We start from the raw sequence: 23918 nt of genomic DNA, 5'->3' as shown, positions 1-23918 counted from the left end.
TTCCTTCAATTATAGTTTGGCATTGTACTAATCACAGATTAGAATTATCAGTAAGTGATGTTGTAAAAAAAATTTCAGGGATCAATAGATTCAAATCATTTATTGATAAACTTTATGTTTTATACCACGCGTCGCCGAAAAATAATAGAGAGTTGCATTTATGTGCAGAATCACTAGGCGTTGAGGTATTGAAAATCGGAAGAGTTTTAAGTACCCGATGGGTGGCATCTAGTTTTCGTTCAGTTTCGGCTGTGTGGAATAATTATGAATCCCTTGTGCGTCATTTTGAAGAAGCGATGAATGACCCTACAAGAGATAAAAATGACAAGTGTACTTACAGTGGCTTAAAGAACAAAATAACATCAACAGCATTTTTATTGGATCTAGCATTGATGTGCGACGCTCTCCAAGAATTGTCGGAGCTTAGTTTGGACCTACAAAATCGCAATGTGAACCTTTACATTGCAAATCGAAAAATAAATGAACTCGTTCAAGTTTTTGAAGAAAGAAAACTGAATTTTGGACCCTATTATAAATGTGCTGCAGCTGCTATAAGCAATCTGCATTTTCGTGGAGTTTTACTTCACGAAAAAGTTTCTAAAAATGATCCTCCTATTGATCCGAAAATATTTTATTCCACGTTGAAAACGTCAATTGAAAAAAGGCTGCTAGATAATAAAGATGTTGAGTTTGCACTTTGGGCTCGCGTACTTGACCAAAAATATTGGCCTGAAGACATTGATAATCGGTTGACATTTGGAGAGATGGAAATTAGAAACATTTCGATCAGGCTACAACTAGATGAACGAGAAATGATTCGTGGATTTCGCGAATACATTCTCGAAAAGACATATTCTGAAAAACTCTTGCGTTTGGTATATGCTCTGAATTCTATTCCCATTTCTTCAAGTGAATGTGAACGGGGGTTTTCGCAAATGAATCTTATTATTACCCCAACAAGAGCTTCGTTAAACACTAAAACAGTTTCGGCACTCTTGTTCATCAAACTCGTGGGACCACCCTTGACACTTTTCGATCCTTCAAAATATGTTGATAGGTGGTTACTTAAAGGAAGACATTCGGCCTTAGACTCTAACACTAAGAAAATGAATCGAGATGATGTATCAGACGAGAATTGGAAAAAACTTTGGAAATCACTCTAAACTTTTATTCAAGTTCATAAATAAATACATTACATATGTATTTACAATTATATTTTAAAGTTAGTCTTATTTAGTCTTATTTGTACAATATATTTCAAATATAATGTATGTATTTTATTGTTTCTGTAGCTTTGTTTTGACTAAAATAAAAAATTATCGTAAAAATCAACCTTTTTTTGTTCGCTTCGTGGCATAGCTACTTTAAATTTCATTTAAGTGACATTTGAATATAATTTTATTTAGTAAAAAGCTTGACATGAAGTGAGTTCCGGCACCTTTTTTTTTTAAAAAAAGCCCTGATTATACTTAAGTGTGTTTTGATCATTTTTTTTTCTTAATATTATTGTTATTATATATAATATATATTTCTTTTTCTATATTCTCTTCTCTCTTGTGAGGGTAATGTTTGCCTTAAAATGTAAATCTCATGTTTTGTACGTCTTGAATTTAGATTTGCTATGTCCACAATGTTTTGTATTCTTAAATATATAAATAAATAAATAAAAGTGAACCATGTAAACGGGACTTCAGTGAACAAAATGTAATGCAGATGCCTAGTAACATACAAATGGAACTGATTGATTTAAAAATAAATTCATTGTTGAAAATGAAATTTGATGAGCTTTTTCCATATTTTGACATTTTTTCTGCTTCTGACATAGTTAATTAATGTTTGGCGTTCATTACCATGTGAACATTTCCCAGAGCTAAGAAAATTTGCAAGTTATATAGGTATCTCGCTTTGAATCGACATACAGATGTGATCAAGCATTTTCATCCATGAAATTGATTAAAAGCAAAACAAGGTCGCAAATAACTGATTCAAATTTGAAGAATTCTCTGCTGCTTTCAGTAATAAATTTAACACAAAACATTCTAAAACTGGTGAAATCCAAATGCTCTCTCTCTCTCTCATCACATCCAACAACTGTGGTCCAGATTTATCTTAACCAAACGAGACTCTCCGGCAGCTGTAGCACCATCAGCAGGGTCCACGACAGCCCTCTCGTTCAAGAGATCATTTCTGACTATTGTAGGTAGATTGGTGCTCCAATAAATGTGTGTTTTTTGAACTGGCATAAATTAATTAATTTAATTGCATGATTGAGTTATTCCTTTTCCTCCCATAAGCGAAGCAGATCCTACCCTTTTCCCTATTTTCCAACCCCAATTGTGAACTTAAGAAGGTAGAAAAGGTGCTTGAGTTGTATGGCGCATCTGAACCTGTCTGTGAAAAAAATTGGCGCACGGTATGCAAAAGGTTGGCCAGTATATTGTATTCTATAGTCGTTGTGCGGTAGTGAACATTTTCAAACCTCATTGGTCTTTTGCAAAGAGGTTGGATGGTGCCTGTTTTTTGTAATAAATTTTATATTTGCTCTTATCTGGAACCTGGGTCTTTCACCAAAGTACCAAGGTTGAGTGATTTTTGCATAATTTAATTGAGTCACCTAGTGGCGCACCCAGGATTTAAAATTGGCAGGGGCCAAGGAGGAGAATGTAAATTAGTCCCATAGGCTCTTTTTCTTCTTCACAGCCTAATTTCTCGTTTATCGGCCTTTTGTCTATTGCACTCGGTGTACCTACACCCAGCGCTCGAAATGGAGCAGAACGCACCGGAGCGCCGTACCGGTTCGTGAATTTCCCGAGGATGGCGTTCCTGTTCGTAAAAACCCTGAGGATTGCGTACCGGCTCGTAAAATCCCCGAAGGACAGCGACGCCGTCTCATAAATTCCTTTGGCCTTGTTAGAATGTTACGTTCCGTTTCAGATTTAATTGAAATACCTTAAACATCAAGTCATATTTTTTTATTAAAAAATAATTTTACTTGTTGAGTATCCCTGAATTATCAGTGACCCGTACTTGAAACGACAAAATCGATCGAGAAGAAGTAGGTAAACTTTCATGACAATAATAAATTGTATTCAACTAAATTGGCCGAAATACTGTACTCGTACTCAATTAATAGACAAAATGCATTCACAGAACAGATATTTTTTGCGGTACGGCATTTCTTTGTCCAATATATTGTGCAATAATGTCTATTGAAGAAGGATTTTTTTTTGTTTCAGAAAAGAAAGGGTCAAAGACGACCCTATTATTAATTTTTAAAACGAGACAACTATGATAAAAAGATTTATCTCCCTCCATGTTTGCATTTATAGGTAGGTATCAAAGTGTTTCATGTTCCTACATATAATTTTTATAATGCAGTTAAGCTACATACCTATATATTGTAAGTTAATAACGTAATAACTGGAACTTTTAGGCCTACCGCGCATGAACGATTTACTATCGTACGGTCAACAATCGAGGAGTTGTGACTATCGTATTGCAATGCAACCCCGCGCATGGACGATCGAGGCGAACGGCCGAATTGAAAATCTGTGTTCAGACACAAAATTTTACACCGATTCGAACCGGCCGGGGTCCCATTGGCAATGTTTTTAAATGAGAGCCCGCGCAAAGTCATGGCCGGGCGAGAGTGCACTCATAAATGCACGCACAAGTGACGCGGTCGTATGGAGCGCACGCATTCATCGAACCGTTATGAGATCCGCATTTGACTTGACAGTTCATCGATGCGTACCTATTGGCTTTGCATGCGCGTACCAGTCCCATTTTTTCAGTTTCTTTCTTCATAAATTAATAATATATACACCCACATTTTAAAACAGTTTGATAATCTATACAAAACCTCTATATATTATATAATATAAGCTCTACAAAATCCATTTTGACGTTTCTTATATTGCGTCCGCCATTTTTCGGTGCGGACGCATATCTTCAGTGCGCGCGCATTGCCTCCGATCTATATCACGCCATGCGCGCTCAAACATACTGGCCGGTAATAATTTGGATCATGCGCGAGCAAACCAACGATTGTCCGAATGCTACCGGCCGGTTATGTAATCGTCCATGCGCGGTAGGCCTTAGCGATAGCGCTCACAGAACGCGTCGAGCGGGCGAAGTCGGCGAATGCAGTGTTTATTCATAACCATAATCACACGTCTTTTCCCGCGCATTACCCTTCACCTATGTAATATGCGGCCCAAGCAGCACAAAATAAATATTATTACAGCGCCTCTCATAACAAAGCAATAAAAATATTATATTATTTCGGGTCTTGTAATTAAAATTTACGACGACATTATTCAACCAGCGATAAACTGAACACGCAATAAAATTAAACAATGATTCTCTGTTATTAAATAATTGCTTTTCGCCCGTCCATCGACAACGCCTCGAGCAGCGTAATTTTGGTAGCCGTGTTCAATGAATGGACTCCATTGTATTTTCTTTCATTCGTATCGCCGAGAAGCGGTGATTCGCGAAAAAACGATGATTCATGCGGCGTGCGCGTATAATGCGTCGTGAAATCCAGTGGGCGCTGGCGTATTTGATTACGTTGTATTTTCGTTGATTTACGCGCCACTTGTAGAAATTTTGCGCGAGCGCCGCACTCGCTGCGTCAATGGGCTTTATGCCTTAGCGCTTGGCCGTAGTCATGGGGCGTGTAATACGCGGAATAGGCGCGAGGACGGGCACGGGTAGAGTGTCCGTAGTAGCCCGCGCGCGTCCGGTCGTGTTCAGCGTCAAATCAGGGATAGGAAACCATTAACACAGAAAAGTTTTTGCTGGAAAACTCCTATTTGAAATGGCAAAACTTTGCAGCAAAATATGGGGACAATGAAATCAATATGGAAAGCACTTTAACAGAAGAATTTTATAACTTATAAAACAAACTGCGGGAACAACCAGACAAATTTTTCTAATAAGAGTAACATGAGCAAATATTTGATTAAGTATATTCTAATTGACTTAAGGTTTTTACTATTCTTTTTGAGCCATTTTTTGCGATCCGAATATCGCCTTTCGGCATCTTCAAACACTACCAATGGTGAATACATACTGTCATCTAATACAGTTAATTCCTGTTTATTTGGTAAATTTATATTTTTATTATTTTAAATTTAAATTCCATCAAGTACCCTTGGTTGATATTATATTTTGATAATATATTGGATAATATAATTATAAGGAAACTTAGTTTAAAAATGACTTTTGGGTTCTTAAGGTGTGAATGAATGTAGGTGTAGAGTATACGCTTCATAATTTTGCACCCCGGCTCTAGGATGGAAATGACGTACCTACTTAATATATTTAATTTTTATTTTGTTTATATTTTTTTATTAAGGAAAACAAACATTTACATAGATTACAAATATGTATAAAATAGACTAGAAAAAAGATATTGCAACCAGCAAAGTGTCCATATAAATTATAATATAGTTAAGCCTAACAATATATAAAGCAAGAAGAACATAAAATACAGAGAAATTAGATAAAGAGATAAATGAGAAAGAATATTGAATAATTATATACAAAAAAAAAAAACATTTTTTAAGTACCTTTATAAATATAAGTAAGATAAGTATACAATATTATAAGTATGTGTGTTAAGAATTATTGAAATTTAAACATATTATTTTTACATATACTTAATATTATTTATATAGTAAAAAGTGCAAAATTATAATATACCTATTTTACATCACTTCGCACTATCTATGCTTTGCGAAGATAATACCACAAATGCACCTGACGCGCGCGGTAAGCTCATGATGGTTTGAGACACCCGCTGCTCGCTCGTTTCCCGCGTTGGCGCCCGTCCATTCAGTGCGGACATCTCTATGCGCGCAGTATGGGAAGAGCCCGCCGCATGTACGATCTTGTCTCCGCCAAGCTACACGCGCCAAAACAACACGCGCGAACACCCGTCCCCGCGCATTGTCTACGGACACGTCGAGACGTGTTCATACGTTTGAGTTGCCCGCCCCGCCGCCGCCCCGCGCCCGCCAAACCACCACGGACGAGCACTTAGTGCAAGAACGTAGTGGATGCGCGGGGGCGGCGCGGCGGCGTCTTGCGAAACTCAAACGTATAACCGTGTCTAAAATGTTCGTAGACAGTGTCTTTTTTGGGGCATAATACGCACGGTTATACGTTTGAGTTTCGCAAGACGCCGCCGCGTCGCGCCCGCCAATTCACTACGGCCGAGCACTTAGACTTTCAATTGAAACACATTAAATTAGTACCTATTTTTTTTTCTATATGCCTTTATGGATACCTCGCATTTACTATCGAGGTTTCTTAAGGATTTTGGCACGCAAACTACTCTACTTGATGCTAGTCAAATGAAAATTGTGCCGGCTGAGAGAATATGCCTTATTGAAAACTATTCTTCTACCCGCATCGGGTATTGCTAATTTGAATTCGGCCAGGGCCTATGAAACCGCCTTGCAAAAACCCTGGAAAATTCTTTGTAGCGCAAGGCGGTGGTGATTCTGATAATTGGTACCTATTTGTTACTGTGTAAAATAATTAATCTCTTAAATGTTGTACAAAAATAACACAGTAATTAAAAGTATGAATAAAACTACCTAGGTATCTACCCAGATAGGTATAGGGGTTATATCTATGCTACCAAGGTTTGAAATTTTTGAACATTTTTTGGTCAATGAGGGACAATTTTTTTGTTGTAATAAAAACAGAATTTTTAAGAGAGACAACCATAATGATTGTCGGATGAATTTATGTATAATAAAGTATTTTAGCTAAATTATAGGTTTGACGCCATAATTTTGAGGTCGAAATTTTTGCATTTTGTAAGGAAATCAGGTCCCGTTCATTGGTCGGCCTATTAGTATTTGTTGTTGTATGCAGCCAATGAGGTGTCAGAATAGAGACATCGAAAAAATAAGACTCCTTAGTTTTCCAAATTTAATCATTTTAAGTTGTGGTTTTTCGGTGCCCATTACCTAACCTTCCTGCTCTACTCTAATTAGCAGAAATCTACTGATATTTTTTTCATCTGAATTTTATCAGCTGAATTTTTTTTACACATTCAAATTCTCCGTTATTTTTTTTCTGATAAACAAAAAACCTATACATTTTCAACAGATTGCAACGCGTACTATATTTATCCCCAAATACTATAATTTCGGAGGCTCTTAATTCCACTTTCAAAATATAGTTACACTGTCACTGACTGGACCAGTGTTGCTAACCGTACTATAATTATAGTATTTGTACTATAAATTTTGTCCGCGTACTATGTACGATATAAAACATATTGTATAGTACGCCCCAAATACTATAATTTTGAATATCGGAAAAAATATGTAAAAAGTATTTAAACTTCGATATTTTCGTTGATAAATTGGTGCAATATATTATGGTACAAATTGGTCACTATAATTTCGCAATATAAGAAGATTTGGAAACCTTGGGAAAAAAATTGCTCGAAAAACGTGAAAGAATCTCTTGACTTTGGTTTAAAATGAAATTTCTTAAATTCTACGGTAAGCATTTTTGGTCGGAAGAGGTACTTAAATAAAAAAGGGCATTGAAATTTCTCAAATTCTATTATTTTTTTTCTGAGAAACAAAGAACCGATACATTTTCAACAGATGACAACGCGTACTATATTTTTTCTCCAAATACTATAATTTTGGAGGCTCTGTACTATAATTCCACTTTGAAAAGATGGCAGCACTGGACCCAGTGTTGCTAACCGTACTATAATTATAGTATTTGTACTATAATTTTGGTCCGCGTACTATGTATGATATAAAATAGGTATAGTACGCCCAAAATACTATAATTTTGAAAATCGTACTATAATTTAATATAAAAGTACTATAATTTTGAATTTGCCATTTCGCAATCGAGTGGTCTTCGAAAATTTGGAAAAAAAACAAGCAAATTGGGAACCTGCGGCCCGCGACGAAATATTTTTCCTAAAAAAAACAAGCCGACTATGAAAAATAGGGAACATGCGGCCCGCGGCGAAATATTTCTCCTAATAAAAACGAGCCGACTATGAAATTTTGGGAAAATTTTCATTTTCAACAGAATATGACAACGCGTACTATATTTTATCCCCAAATACTATAATTTTGGAGGCTCTGTACTATAATTCCACTTTCAAAATATGGCAACACTGACTGGACCGAACTGACCAGTGTTGCCAACCGTACTATAATTATAGTATTTGTACTATAATTTTCGTCTGCGTACTATGTACGATATAAAACAGGTATAATACGCCCAAAATACTATAATTTTGAGAAATCGGAAAAAAGGTTGCCAATAGAAGAAAAACAACGCCAAAATAATCTGTGAGAAGCAAAAAAAAAATAATCCCCATGTCTAAAAAAGATGACGTTATTTACTTAAGACATCGATTTTCAAATTGGGAGGCGCGGAGTGTTGCAAAGGGAGGCGCGAAAAGTTTAACACAATTTATGTAGCCACAGGTTTGCAGTTTGCAAATGCATAGTTTATAAAACGGCCGCTAGTTATAAACTACACAAAAAACAGTCCTATAAAAGGTTGTATGCAAACCCTAATGCAAATATGGGACTAATTTTACAATCCCTCTCTTTTATACTATTGTGCAGCGCAATGGGTATCTCGTAAAAAATGAAATAAAAGGGTCAAATTAATCAAAATGTTGAAATTTGAGGCAAATTTGTTTAAGAGCGATAGTTTTGTTGTTAAACTTGTTTATTTGGTTGAAATTAAAAAAAAAATGAGTAAATAAATCAATCCAAGGACCACTAATGCATTCACTGATTTAAAACGACAAAGTGAAGGCATTCATAAAAAAAATTGGAGCTTAGGAAATCAAAATGACAAAAAAAAAATTGTTCGCCATGTCTCCACTTTTAAATGATTTCTACGCCAGATATATTGAAGCAAACAAAAATCTATTTACTGAGTTCTTGGCTAGTTTGCTAATGCAATTTTCACATCATTATTTTATTAATAGCAAAAAAAGTCGCCTACGGGGCTGCTTTGTTTCGGAGCTAATAAATATTTAAAAAAATGTGGTTGAAAAATCCTCACCCGGGGGGTCCGCTTCGGGATGTGGGGTCCATGATACTCGTAGAATCCATTATTGTGAATGAACGAAGGTGCATTTGGATTGACTACTATCGAATTTGATTGTGCTAATAAACAAGCACATTCGTCAAAAATTAATGTAATATAAGTAGTAAAACCTTGTTTTTTTTTTCATTTCATTTTTGTATTCAGAAGTAGGTACATTGTTTATTTAAAAAGGTGTCTGTATTATTTAATGAAATAAAGGGAGGAGAGGCGCCTAGACTAGATTTTTTTAAAAGGGAGGCGTAGTAACATAAATTTTGGAAACCACTGACTTAACATTTGAATTTTGTCTAAGAAAACAAGACGTTATTTACTTACCCCACGTTTAATTTTTTCAAAATGCAGAAAATTATTGGTCACTCAACGCGTACTATATTTTTTGCCGAAATACTATAATTTTGAAGGCACTGTACTATAATTCCACTTTCAAAATATGGCAACACTGGAACTGACACAAGATGTGGTTATTCGGTTATTGACTTATTGCGAATGCGAACATTGTGTTGTGTTATTGCGCCTTGCCTGGCTTTCGTCGTACGTGTTGTGCGTGCTATAATAAATTTAATTATCATGAATTTAAACATAACTATTATGACGCACGGTGTTTTCTTGTGTCTTTGATCTCATAAATTTCTTAATTTATACCAAATGTTTTAAATGATCAAGGATAACATGGTTCGTAATTCAACTCATGGAAACTTGGAAGTATGGCGGACGGCGGTAGAAACACGTGTCCAAAAACTTTTTTACGATCCATTCTCAAGAAAAGTATGTACCTATTTCTGTTTTATCGGCGAATTTGTGCCTTTGTTTGTATTTTTGATTTATTAATATCAGTAAAGTTGATGTGATAATATCGTCACTGTTCTGGCAGAAGACACTAATTCGAAAAAATGACATTGAGTTAGTTATACCAAAATGTTCCTTATTTCAAACTTTACCGTCTGGAAACCTTCTTAATAAATAAACAGTCTTTATTTTAAAGTCATCCTTTTTACGATTACTTAATAAACTCACATGATAGACCATTTCAAACATTTTAACAACTTCAAAGTCAAATTACTCAAAACTAGTATTCTCCATCTGGTGTGTTCTGCCAGAACAGAGACGATATTATGTTGTGTGAGGAAAATGCGATTAAAACGAATTTATGTGCAGCAGATGCCCGTATTGAGTTTTTATTATAACATTCTTTTCAGACTAAACCCAACCTAACCTAACCTAACCTACCCAAACATGATATAATCTTTAGCGTCGATGACATTGAGCTACTTCAAGCTACAAGCCAGCGACCTACTTAATTGTGCCGCAAATAGTCATGAGCTTTTATAGTTTTTTGTTTGTTACGAAAACAGTTTATTCCATGTAGATTGTAGACAATTATAATAAATACCCTTTTCTGTCGGCGCATAGGCTTAACGATCCAATAATTGTTAATTTAAAATTTGAAATTTTCATACATTTTGATGCATCATTATCACAAACTAAGATTATATTAGGTTGGGGTAGGTTAGGTTTGGTTTGGTCTAAAAAGAAAGTTATAAAATTTCATGACGCCATCTGCAGCACATTTACCGCCAGCGAATTTACAATCTGCTTGTAAACTCGCCCAGTGTCATCATCAAACTAGCTAACAAGCAGATTGTAAACAATCTAACGAGAAAAGTTGGAAGCCAGGCTACTTTACACACGAGTATAGATTTACTGTGCACATAAAGAAAATGTATGGGGAAACATGTATTATCCTGCAGATTGCAAGATTGCGCGCATGATGCATGAAGCTTCCGAATTGTGCTGATTTATTATGCACAAGTAAGATTTGCGCCTGCGTAGTAGAACGATAATGGCGAACCTGCCGGTAAAAAAACAAACTACTTATTTTGACGTTAACCGATTTTCAATACGTTCTGTCAAATTGAGATACCCGGGGTTCCAGCGGCTAGCTCAGGTGTCCATCGAACCCCGGATTCACAAAAAAAAAAATTAAACGGTTGGAGTATAAATAAAACTCGGTCTTTCGTGTTCGTGACGTGGTCTTATATTTTCTTATGATTTTTAGTTTCACAAATTTATATCTGGGTTTTTACGATTATAGTCGCAGGTCCTATCCTATTGGAAAAAGGACGCTTACTCACCTTTTTTTTTTTTCTTTTTCAAACTTCGCGTACCCACGCCATTCTACAAAAATTTTATCGCATGATTTTGATTTGACGAATCACGAGGACCACCTCGGCGCAGGCGCGCAGATATTTCGACGTAGCCGGCAAGTGCGGCAAAATTTATTATTTTTGAATCCTTATATTTAGTCTTAAAATTATCTCTTTCATCCATCATCATTTTTACTTTTTTAAATTAAATTAAATTTATCTTAATTACACCTCCGCCCAATAAGTATGCGATTTTCACACACCGGACGAAGGCCTTTACCTATGAATAAAAAATACTTACGTGGTTGAGCAAGGAATCAGATTAGATGTTTTATGAAGCCGTTTCTAGAGGTCAGGGTTACGTTTCGACTTATAGCTACTAAATGATTATTTTACACCGGGAGAAGCCCGCCTGTAACAGAGGTGTATCAAAATAATACCAAAAATGACAACATGGTGCCTCGCTTACTCTTGAAGAATGAGATTGGAGAGACAGTCAGCACTTTTATGTGTAAACAGTTATTGTCACGATAGTTTAAAATAAGCACTATTGCCAACAGTAATTCCATGCACGTGTACAGGCGCTATTACTCGCTACTCGCTGGCGTGTGGGCCGATCTGCGTCTGCGCAGTAGAGCGATAGTGGCGAACCTGCCGGTAGAAAAACGAACCACTCAATATGTCCTGTCAAATAGTACCAAAAATGACGGTTTCAACTCATTAGCTTGTTGGCTTCTGAGCGAGTGGAAAGTTCTGTGTCATCAGAATCGCACTAGCTAACTCGCCCGCTTTTAAACTCGCATATTTTACAATCATTACGTTACATGGGTTTTTTGAATGCCAACAAATGATTTTTGATGATGAATCAACGTAAGGAAAATAATTATTCTGTTTGTTTCAGGTTGGTCACTAATGGAGCATGTCCGTTGGAGTGTGGACCATAATATAGCGAATCCTGAGCATCTCCTGCGACTCATCAATCTACCGATGTCAAGCTGAAATAACCATGGATACATTATGTTCAACGGGTCGTCAGATGTTTCTTCATTCAAACGGAAGACAGGCGTTTAAATTAACTTTGACTGTGGCAGACTGCTGAGCCATATCCTATCACCATGTCTTTACACGTAAGTGAATATTGAAATTTTTTCACTGTGATAGGGGCTGTTGCGCATTGATTCACTGTCGATAATTCTGACTGGTGTGCTATTAGAAATAATATGCAAACACTTAGAACCCTATAAAAAGTCATATTATTTATATAAATATAAGTCGAGTTATGTGCTATTTGGTCTATTTTCAGGCACATAGAAAATAAGAGCACAAGATAGAAGTAAATGAGGCGTCTAATTACAAAAAGCGACAAGTCCACAATTCAATATTTTCGGGAAACAACGTTTTTATGTTTCAAGCTTCAATTATTTGTCTTAACGTGAGATTATTTTTTCCGTTGTATTCTATGTCGAAATTAGACCCAAATGGCAATTTGTTTCAGCCGATAAACTCTTAAATGTAATAAATATAGGCAAAATAAAATTGGATGTGGTGCTATTTGTACCTCACTTTTTAATTTACTCCGTGTAAGGCACATATTTCCGTGGCACTGTCATGAGTTTACCAGATGGTACAGCATGGGAGACGCCCTTTTCAATATTGAACGTTCCCTTATTGGTTGACTTAAACACATGCAAAATCAACCAAGCTTTAAATAATATGAAACACGGACATGGCGCTTTTCGTAATAAATCGAGACTTAAAATATTTTTTTTCGTAGAGTTATGTCGCGTTTTGGAATTTATAGATCAATACATATTGTGTAAAATTATACAAAGAATACGTGCGTATTTTTTCTCGATTTTGACCAAATGTGGACGTATCGCTTTTTGGAATTAGACGCCTCAAATAATAAAATAAAGATATACTAAAACTGGAGCTAAATATAATACTTATCAACAAATTTAGAATGTAGGGTCATCATATGTTTATAGTCGTTATTATATTTTATGAATCAAATAATTCTTTAAAAATATATCAAACTCTATATAACTAACACCATTAAATGATACATCAACATCTACTATGTCCTGCATCCTGTAACACCGGCACAAAATTGGTGCTGATTGGGTCCAAAGGGTGTTTATTCTATATTTCTTCACATTCGAATATCACTTTGAACCTCTAACAATCACACCCGAAGGTAACGCACTTGCTATCATTTTTGTTTGTCTTTACATTACTTTGGATGAAAATGTTTTTGTTTCATGAATATGTAGTTTTTTTCTGTTTTTTCACTGACTTTATTTTATAATTTTTCTTTCAGAATGGAGGGAAGTGTCTCCAGTGCCAGATGATCATTGAGTACCAGACCAAATGCTAAATGCCGCAGAGCAAGAAAGAAGAGGAAGGTGGAGGCGGAGACTGATTCTTCCATTATAACAAGTTTGTGGTGATGGCGTTAATGCCTACGTCAATGTCTACGGTCTACTGTCATTAATGTCTACGGGAAAGAAAACAAAATAAATTTAACTTCATTCTTTCAAGCATAGAAGTTTCTCATACAGAACTACAAACTCATCTGAAGAATGGTATGGGGGAGCCACTGTCGAAAACTACCCAATCAAGACTCGTAACTGGACAAAATATGACGTTCGAATGACATTTTAAAAATGGCGTCCTATAGTAGTTCGTAGTTAGTTTCCATTCTTGGCCATTCTACACATAAGTTTGTAGGTCTGTACACAAATTGAATGTATTGGTTGTCACAGCAATAATAGATATCAAATGCCAGCTGTAACTATGACATCAAAAATAATTTGTTTTCTTCCACCGTGAATGCAAACATCTTGAAACTACTCACTTTATATCCATGATTTTTTTGTTCCTGTATCACACTCAAAAGTATTGTCGGGGAATGAAATAAATCTAATAAATCTGCTTGGTTTGTCATTTGGAAATGTCTTCATATAAATATTGAGTTGTTTCGTCCAAGCAGCTTTTAATGGTCTGTAAACGGAAACGTCCAAGGGCTGTAAAAGGTGAGTTGTGTGGGCTGGGAACGTAAACAAAAATATTGCATTGTCAGTTGCCAATTTTATCACATCTGGATTACTATGCGACGCATGAGAATCCATTAGAAGAAGAACAGGTCTAGTAGGCGGAATACCGTTGATAAAGAATTTGAACCATTCGAGAAATAGCTCCGAATTAATCCATCTTTTTGGAGATATTCTCACCATCGAATTCGGAAAACAATCTTTGTTGAGTAAATTGTTTCAACTTTTCCCTTTAAATATTAGGAAAGGTGGAATCCATGTGCCATCAGCACACACACAACCAACAAAAGTATGAGTATCTTCTCTCTCAGCATATGTTCTTTTATAAACAAATCGTTTGCCAATTTTTGCTACAACACGACTTGGTTTAACGACATAATTCATCCCAGTCTCATCGACATTCCAAATCTGTGAAGGCTTATTTTGGAGATTCAGTTTAGTCAAGAGTGCTCCCAATTTTTCATAAAAATCTTGAGACAATTTGCAGATTGGCCATTGATGCACGATATGCTGAGACATTTTCAGGCACACGCACTGACAAACCATATCTTGCTTTATACTGACTCCAACTCCACTTACTGGCTGAATCACTTTTCGGGTTTAACAAACTATCGCGATCTACAGACTAGAGCCAACTCCCTTATCTGCAAAACGGTCAATCCAAAACCCAACTCCTGCATATTATTAATATATGTGAGAAATTTTCTACTCTCAATGCAAAAGGCCTTCCTAATTTTGAAAAATGCGTCGTTGAATTGCTGTCTTCTCCCTCGTTCTTCGAAATAAATCGTTTTAAAGATGGCCATGGATTACCCATGGCTTTTGCTGCTCTATATAATGTAAATTTTTGATCCCTCACCAGGTCTTCCGCTCTTTGTACATCAAAAAATGAATACGTCCTGTAACATTTGTCGCCAACTTCACCTCTCTCTCCTCTTGTAGGTGCCATTAAAAAGGTGGTAGGTAATTCGGTGATAGTTTGTATAACCTGGAATAATTTATTATAGGTAACTGAGAGCGGAACTACGGCGTAGTCCGACCTTGTGCCTAGCTCAGGGGTCGGCAAACCTCGACTGGCGAGCCACATGCGGCTCTTTGGGTATTGGCGTGCGGCTCTTTGCCAAATTCCCAATTTTTACAAAAACTTGCATAAATGGACAATTTTTATTTTTATCATTGATTTGTACACTTATTATATTTTATATAATGACATTATCGCGAAACTAATTTTTCCTCCCTGGTAACCGATGGTTGATGCAAAAAGGTATGATTGTTGTTGTTTTAAATCCACCGATTGCAAAAGTCGACAAATTAAATTTTTTCCATTTGTTATTTCAACAATAAATACATATATTTACGTTAGTTTTTCGTTATTCGGGAAATCTTCTTCACTTAATAAATAAACAATTATAAAATGTAATTAATTCATTTAAATAAATCATATTTATAAAAATATATGTAGGTATGTCTCTCGAATTTTTTTTAACCGTTGTGCCACTCATATTTGGCTCCTTTGGTCCAAAAGTTTGCCGACCCCTGGCCTAGCTCAATCAAATATTATCTATATATATCGAGTATTCGTAGGCCCGCGCTGTACAATTGTATTAACCAGGTATTTAAAATTCAAGTTGTGTATGAAATCTGTAACAAAATTTCCCTCGTAATGGCATGGCGGACATCTTATATAGTAGTTTCACAATAGACATTTCATTGTACCTGTGATAATTCACACGGTCAATATTTCACTGGGTCCTACTGATCCATAGATTTTATTACACAACGCATCCTTAATATCGCTTGTCTTACAATAAAACTTGTGGGAACAAGCCTACTCTCACACAATAAATCTTAATTTATAATAGGTACTTATTCTAAAAGGTATCCCTTATTTTATTGATTGAAAAACATCCTTTGCGATGTTGACAATATAACATTACTGTGGGAATCTGGTCAGTTATTGAGTAATATTGCAACATATTAAATATATTTCCTAACAAATATGCACTTTGCTGCCCTGCTTTCATCGCTGAAGTTAGTTTCGTTTATATATGTGTGGGAGTTGGTTGTAGTATGATGATGAAGAAGTCGTAAATGGCGTATGCAGGAGTGAGTTTCATTGGCAGCGTAATGGTCGGTACAATAGATGTTACAGCAGTTCAGATTACAATGACAGTACATATGATAGGTACAGAGCCGAGGTCCGCACCTCGGTACAATCAGGTGTTGAGCGAAGCGATATCGAGACTGCGATGGTAACAGACTAGAAACGTATCTTCGAGTGACATTTTGATCAATCATTCTTCGTTATTTATACAGTCGAAAGTAATACAATAACATTATATTCTAGTACATAATCATCTTACAGGAATCGGCAGATTAAATTCGAGTACCTGTGAATGTTATAATATTATTGCAGTCGTAATGTAATATGAGATTATGGGAATAAACATTCGACCACTTTTCCATGCGATAGCGTATTTCACATTGCCATTCAATCCGCTGATACAGATAAAGTTGTTTACTGGAATATGATTCGCTGGGAATGGTCGAATAATTTGATACATTCAAAATAGATATCTGATCACTAATATACTGACAGCTACATATGAATGCACATTAGGTTCGATAGATGGTAATGTGGGAATAGAAATCTGTATTGGGTGGTCGATTTTGTCAATATCTGAAATTTCTTCGTCAGATATACTACATGCAGAATCGTCAAATGACGAATTCATTAATAAAAAATTACCCTCTTTGGACAGTTTATTTGGTCTTGCAGAGGGGCAGGGGCGTCATTAACAAAATTCGTACAACCATTTCATTTCATTCATTTCTACGCTTTGGCCGCGATACTTTACCTTTTCAATTACAATTATTGGAGTATTCCGGAAGTAGATGGCTCTGGTATATCATCGATTTATTCGCAAATATTCAATGCGCTGTTATGTATTGAAGAAGATGTTTGTGTTTAAAAAGGGCCGCCTGCATCTTCATCTCTCCAGTGTGTGTAGTGTGTAGATGTCCTCTAGCAAGGTCTCATCCGGGATGTCTTGTATGTCGTCTCTTTCGGAATGTCGTGTTCTTTGTCTCCTGGTTCTGTTCTTGGGAAGGTTCTTGGCTGCCTAGAAGGATGTAGAATCCATCGTTCTTGAATCTCGACGTTGTCAGCCGCAAGAGGTAGTGATGCTGCTCATTCACGATATCAACGGAATGCGTAATTCTCATCAACGCGAGGATGAATTTTCGCAGGCGATAAATCGTCATACTCCGTCCTAAAGGCTCTGAGTTTTAATTTCACGATGAGTGATTAAACTCAGTGAAAATTTACATGGTATCGTTCGTTCGCGATGTTTGACTTTTCTCTTGAATTTTCCTTTTAGTACGTCTACCAATTGAAAGTGAAGCAATCCCACCGCTATCGCCAAAATTATTCAGTTGTTATGTATTGAAGAAGATGTTTGTTTTTAAAAAGGGCTGCACCAATCGATGACTGATCTCAGTTATCAATTGGGCGACTTGTATTCTTTGTTCGTAATTAATTATCAAATTATAATGTAATACTTATAACAAAATAGAATAAAATAATTATTTAAATTCGAACACAGGAGGACAATGAATTGACAACCGAAAACCGACGCATAAGTGATGTGTAAGGACCCGCTCTGATTATTTGTGTAAATAAAGAAGCTTTTATATTAAGCTAATAAGTCAGTTAAGTTGACGATAGTAATGCTCCATTAGCACGTAACCCATTACTTTTGTTTACGCCAGAAGATATTAACCTTTGGTTTGTTATTGGTATGTTATCCACACGTGTTTATCTATGTAGTCTATTAAGCAAGAGATAGAGGTCAGAGATACATAACCTCTTTTTCGCGACGTAATTTCGCTCATGTACTTGTTCGAGCGCGCTGCGATTTTTACGATTCCTAAATCATACCGAAACGTCATTAAAAATGTACCTAAAAATCCACTGAGTGGCTCTAGCTATAATAAAACATTCCTTTTAATTTTACAGCATGTGAAAATAAACAAAAAGATCGTAAATTAAGCAACAGAGCTTTAAGAAATTCTGTCATACATAATAAAGCATGCTTGGAGTACATACCGCAGAGTGAAGCGGCCTGTATGATACCGGGATAAGTGGTAGACACTTGCGCCGATGATTAATGTTCACACGTTTTTTAACACCAACACAGAACGCACACAATCGTTATTGTTATATTATTTCCTTGTCTCATATTTCAGTCACACCTAATTAATGTTTATGGCTTAACTATATTTCAAAAATTGATTTTGTCATGGTAGTCATAAAAACAGGGCACAGAGCATAAAGCGACATCACATGCTTCACACATAACGTTCGTCATTTTTCTTTTTTTATCTTTAGTAGTTGAAGCAATACACACACGACATCTTCGATATGGTTTTATTTTATTTACTGTTGGAGGAATTTTACGGGGTAAATGTCTTAGGAGTTCTGTTTTTAAAATTCTTTTTGGGTTATTAACTACACGAGTAGTTTGTGATGTCGATGGTCTTGAGGCACTGCCATATGTTTCGATTAATTGTCGGATTACATTTAATTGAAATTCAGCTAAACTAATTTTTTTACCGGTGATAACTTTGTAAAGAATGCTACTATTTAATAAAAATAAATCTATGATGTGGAATCCAACCTTTTTATACCACTTAAGACTCTTTCGCATACACGAGAGGCTGCTCAACATCATGTCAGCTTTGTCTACCGTGCCCATATTTTTATTATAATCCACAACGCATTGTGGTTTTATAATGGGTTGTCCTGTGGCCCTATTAATTTTTCTGGGCTGCTGTACCAATTATCACAAAATAGTTTATGCCCTTTACCAAAATAATCCTTCATCAAAGTGGTGACAACAGCCCCAGATATTCCTAAAAGTTCACTATCACTTATTTCGGTTTCTACACCACAATAAATTATAAAGTCTAAAATATAACCGGTTTCCACATCACAAATCACAAATAATTTGATTCCAAACCTATGTCTTTTTGACGGTATGAATTGTTTGAATATTAATCTCCCTTTAAAAACAATGATACTTTCGTCGATGCAGAGATTTTCGTTTGGTAGCATTGTTTCTTTGAATATTTTTCTGCAGTGGTCAAGAAGTGAGCGCACTTTATAAAGGCGATCTCCAGTAGGGGTTTGGGTATCAGAGTAATGTAGCATTTGTAGAATCAACTCATACCGATCTCTTATCATAGTTTGGCCAAATATTTTAGAATTTAATAATGGATCAGCACTCCAATGTTCTTCAATTGTGAGATGACGATTTCTTGTCATCAACATTGATACAGCATAAAAAACATACATCTCTTCTGGGCATGTATCATACCAGGCATGGATCCTTGCATTCGGAGTGTGGGCCTGTGTGTTGAGCATATGCTTGTGGTAATTATTTGTATGGTTAACTATGGTATTCATTATTGTTTTGTTAAGGAAATGACGAAAAAATTCCATTTCTGTGGAATTTTCATTGAGCTGTACACTAGGGTTAACGCCTGAGTTGAAACTATCAAAATCGTCCACGATTGGAGTAAACTGTCTGGTGCTGCACTGGTAGACGGTTCAGCCACTCCTTCATCACTGCCTATATTGGAAGGCTCGTCAACATCGTCGGGATGTTCTACTAGCGCAGCTTCTTCATTATCAGTTTCCATCTCATAGTCCGAATCCAAACATTCAACATCAGGGATAGACATTTTTATTTAAACACTAAATATACTATTATAACTTAACAGTTTTGAGGAAATTTAAAGTTTTAATTCACTACACAATAATATTAAATTTTAATCTTAGTTCTTTATTCGACTGAAATGAGAAGAATTTTAATCATCACTTTCCTTGAAATAAAAATGAGTGGCCGTGAATTTTGAAAATCTATTTTACAGTTTTTAATTTAAATTTAAATATTTTACTGATTATTATTTACCTATTCTCAATTTTTCGTATGTATTTCCGTACAGTACAAAAGATTTATTATAGGAATTTTAAATTATTTATGTGTTAATAATTTCGTTTTCACTTCACAGCCACTGATTTTATTCATAAAATCACGTTTCATTTAAAGAATTAACGCACATATTTAATTAATAACAGAATGGCGCATCAATAATAATTTTATAGAAAACCGTAAAAAACTTTGAAATTTATCAATCACAACACGAAAGCAATCGACTGTTGAAAATTATCGTCGCACTGGTCGATTTCATGTATGAGATCATTAAATCAATTCGCGCCGGCGCAAATTGCGCAAAGCAACTAGCGGTAAATTTTGAAACCAATCATTGGAAATCTGTTTTACTCCAATATCGACAGGGTATGTGTCTTTGCTTAATTTCGAATTATTTAAAGTCTTATTGAAAAAAAATCACAGATGTCAGTAAAGGAATAACCCAGCTAGTTTTTCAAACAAATTTCGACTGTATTACTCGCCGAATTACAAAAATACGGAGGTAGAAACTTATGGGCACTTCTGAATGCCCTTAGCGGTGAACGGTTTAACTATCATGGGCATTTCTAGATGCCGTTAGCGGGAGGAGGGATAATACCCCTCTCCTTAAGAAACTTGCTAATGATTTTTAATTATTTTTTAGTTCTTCAATGTTTATTAATTTTAGTTTTTTACAATTAATAATTAATCTTCTTTTCTCAGATACTGTGTACAACCACCTATTGTTTGAGAGTTTTTGCCAAAGGTGATCCTTTTATATTTCATACATTACATATTTCTGGAATAATTTTTACAATGTTTAATAAAAGTTGAGGTTCACAATGCATGTTGCTATGAGTTGATAAAACATTTAATTCTTCATGTATAAATATTTGATTAATGATATTCTTACAAACTATTTCTATATTACTAATTGGTACATATGTCAGCTCGTCTGTAGATATTGCCATACAAGTATGTGTTGGTAAAATTAATAAGTATGTATTAGTGTCATTTGTATGAGGGATAGGTAATGGATAGGTTTTGTATAATTTGAATTCATTTGGTAATGTTAAAGGTATTTTTAATAAATACACTAATTTATTATTTTTGTAGTATACTGTTAATTTCGGTATTTCTATAATCAGATGCATATATTATAACTGTTTCGCTACGAGGTTTAATTATATATTTACAATCTTCATAATCCTTGGTCTCTGCGGACTCATTTTGCAATTTAATCGATATTTTATCTTTTATTATTAATTTTAAACTTTGCCTTTAAAATCATCAAATGTTTTCCAATTAAGGTACTGCCCTTTGTAGAATTCTACGAAATCCTGGCTGAAAAATTCTACTCCACCAGACGTGACATAAAATGTCAATGCACTATCCTCTTTGTCTTCCAGTATATTGACGTCCGACCTGGCCCACTGATAGGCATCAGTCCAAATTTTAGTCGTGTAGTCTACCGATGTAACAAAGAATTTATATTCGTAAGATTTTGTTGCGTTGACCAGTTCCTAACTAAAGACTTATCTAACAACTCCAAAAATTGACCAACAGGAAGACGCTCACCGAAAGTATACTCCCGTTTTATAACTGAATTTGTTGACTCCAATGCATTATTAGTACTAGGGAAACATGGCCTTGCCCCTTCATACCAATAACGGTGTCCTTCGAGCCACACTGATCGAAAATATTTAAGAAAACTTTCAACACTCATCACTTTTGGATTCCACTTGCGTACGAAAAGTCTTACAGCAACATCAAACATGTCATCGTCACTGCGTAAATGCAGTTCTTCAATGTCACTCTTGATCTCTATTTTATAAATGATGGTTCGTAGCCTATCATCAATGTTAGTAACGACATGGAAGTAACACATCAATCGTCGTTTTTCACATTTCAACCTTCTTGAACACACTGGCATCGGCCAATAAAACTTTTGGGTTCAATGTTGTTTCAGAAATGAGAAACAAAGTTTCTTTTATCGTTTGAAATATGAATGTGAAGTCAAATTAGTGGGACTCTTTGATCTCACTAGTGCATCTACTGGTGGAGTGAGCCCATATGTAAATAGTTGTAAACCCAATTTTTGGATGCTCTCAATCCCTCCTTCTCTCAATTCAGATTTGCTGTTTTGATTAATTGATTGTATGCAAACATCAATGCATTCTTCTAATTTATTGAGGAATTCTGTAACATTTTCGTTTCGTTCTTGTTTGCAAAGCTGAAGGTCTAGTAACAATTGGGAATATTAATGTTTATCTATGAAATTTCTATATAAAATTTCCCTGATCTAAAAAATTTCATGATAGTTTTGCGAGCACATGCTCGATACGCTTTACCTTTCACTTGATTTATGATGTAATTAAACAAGCTCGTCGTTTGTTCCTTCGAAGCTAATAATAGTGCTTGTTCGCAGCCAGCAATAAAAGAATCTAGTTTGTCTCTATCTCCATAAAACGGTTCGATAAACTTTATAAGGAAACTAAATTCATTCGGGGGTACACAAAAACAATATCTCTATTCGCATCGATTCTCGGAGTAGATGGGGTTGACGGTTCCACCATCTAAATTGATTTTTTAAAAAATAATTATATTTACAATTATTTGCTAACTAAGGTGTTAGTGAGAGGAGCAGTAATGCAATGTGCAATGTTTGGCAACATGAACTGACAAATGTACTTACAGGATTAATGTCTACATTGCTGCCACCTGCATCTTCTTCTCTCCAGTGTGTGTAGTGTGTAGATGTCCTCTAGCAAGGTCTCGTCCGGGATGTCTTGTATATCGTCTCGTTCGGGATGTCGTGTTCTCTGACTCCTGGTTCCTGGTTTCCTTGGCTGCCTTGAAGGATGTAGAATCCACCGTTCTTGAATCTTGATTTTTATGTTTTGAAGGGTTCTGAGTTTTAATTTCGTGATGAGTGATTAAAACCAGAGAAAATTTACTTGGTATCGTTCGTTCGCGACGTTTAACTTTTCTCTTGAATTTTTCTTTTAGTACGTCTACCAATCGAAAGTGAAGCAATCCCACCGCTACCACCAAAATTATTCAGTTGTTATGTATTGAAGAAGATGTTTGTTTTTAAAAAGGGCCGCACCAATCGATGACTGATCTCAGTTATCAATTGGGCGACTTGTATTCTATCAAATTATAATGTAATACTTGTAACAAAATAGAATAAAACAATTATTTAAATTCGAACACAGGAGCTAGAGGAGGATGGTTATACTTTCATTTTCATCAGTATTTTCATTAACTTCAATCGGAATCTCATTTACATTTTCTTGGTTATTTCTTAGTTTAGTCCTCCTATATTTTACGATATTAAAAGTTTTCTTATTGGTTACAAAATGTCTATACATTTTTATTGAAATATAAAGTACTATTACTAGAATTACAATTGTTGTCAGTACATATATTATTTTAGTAAATATTGAAGAATGTCTTACAATTGTAGGTTGTTTTTCATATTCTTCCAGTTGATTATTGAATTTGTCGAATTTACATCTGTCAAAACAGCATTTATCTTTAACGATCTTAATGTCAGTGTGTGGGTTTTCATACTATCTGTGCCAGTTAGGCTAATTAAACCATTGTTAGTTTTACAATCT

The 23918-nt window shown here is 35.4% G+C and overlaps 1 protein-coding gene and 1 long non-coding RNA gene across 2 annotated transcripts; one reads left to right on the top strand and one right to left on the bottom strand.

The window, feature by feature from the left end:
* The first annotated feature begins 9602 nt into the window (after window positions 1-9602).
* On the top strand, window positions 9603-15454 carry LOC147075922 (uncharacterized). Its single transcript, XR_015069936.1, has 3 exons — window positions 9603-9888; window positions 12169-12394; window positions 13588-15454. It is a non-coding gene; the product is annotated as an uncharacterized LOC147075922 (long non-coding RNA).
* A 110-nt stretch (window positions 15455-15564) lies between these two features.
* On the bottom strand, window positions 15565-22316 carry LOC147075921 (uncharacterized; the record flags this gene model as incomplete). Its single annotated transcript, XM_085942391.1, has 3 exons — window positions 15565-18186; window positions 20915-22188; window positions 22223-22316. Coding segments are annotated over 2 exons (519 nt in total), but the record flags the coding sequence as incomplete, so codon positions are not given.
* Between the last annotated feature and the right edge of the window lie 1602 nt (window positions 22317-23918).

The sequence above is a fragment of the Rhyacophila brunnea genome, unplaced genomic scaffold, assembly GCF_057557595.1.
Source record: "Rhyacophila brunnea isolate RB1 unplaced genomic scaffold, BYU_Rbru_1.0 scaffold_14, whole genome shotgun sequence".
NCBI classification, from domain to species: domain Eukaryota; kingdom Metazoa; phylum Arthropoda; class Insecta; order Trichoptera; family Rhyacophilidae; genus Rhyacophila; species Rhyacophila brunnea.
This window is presented reverse-complemented; position numbering and strand designations above follow the sequence as displayed.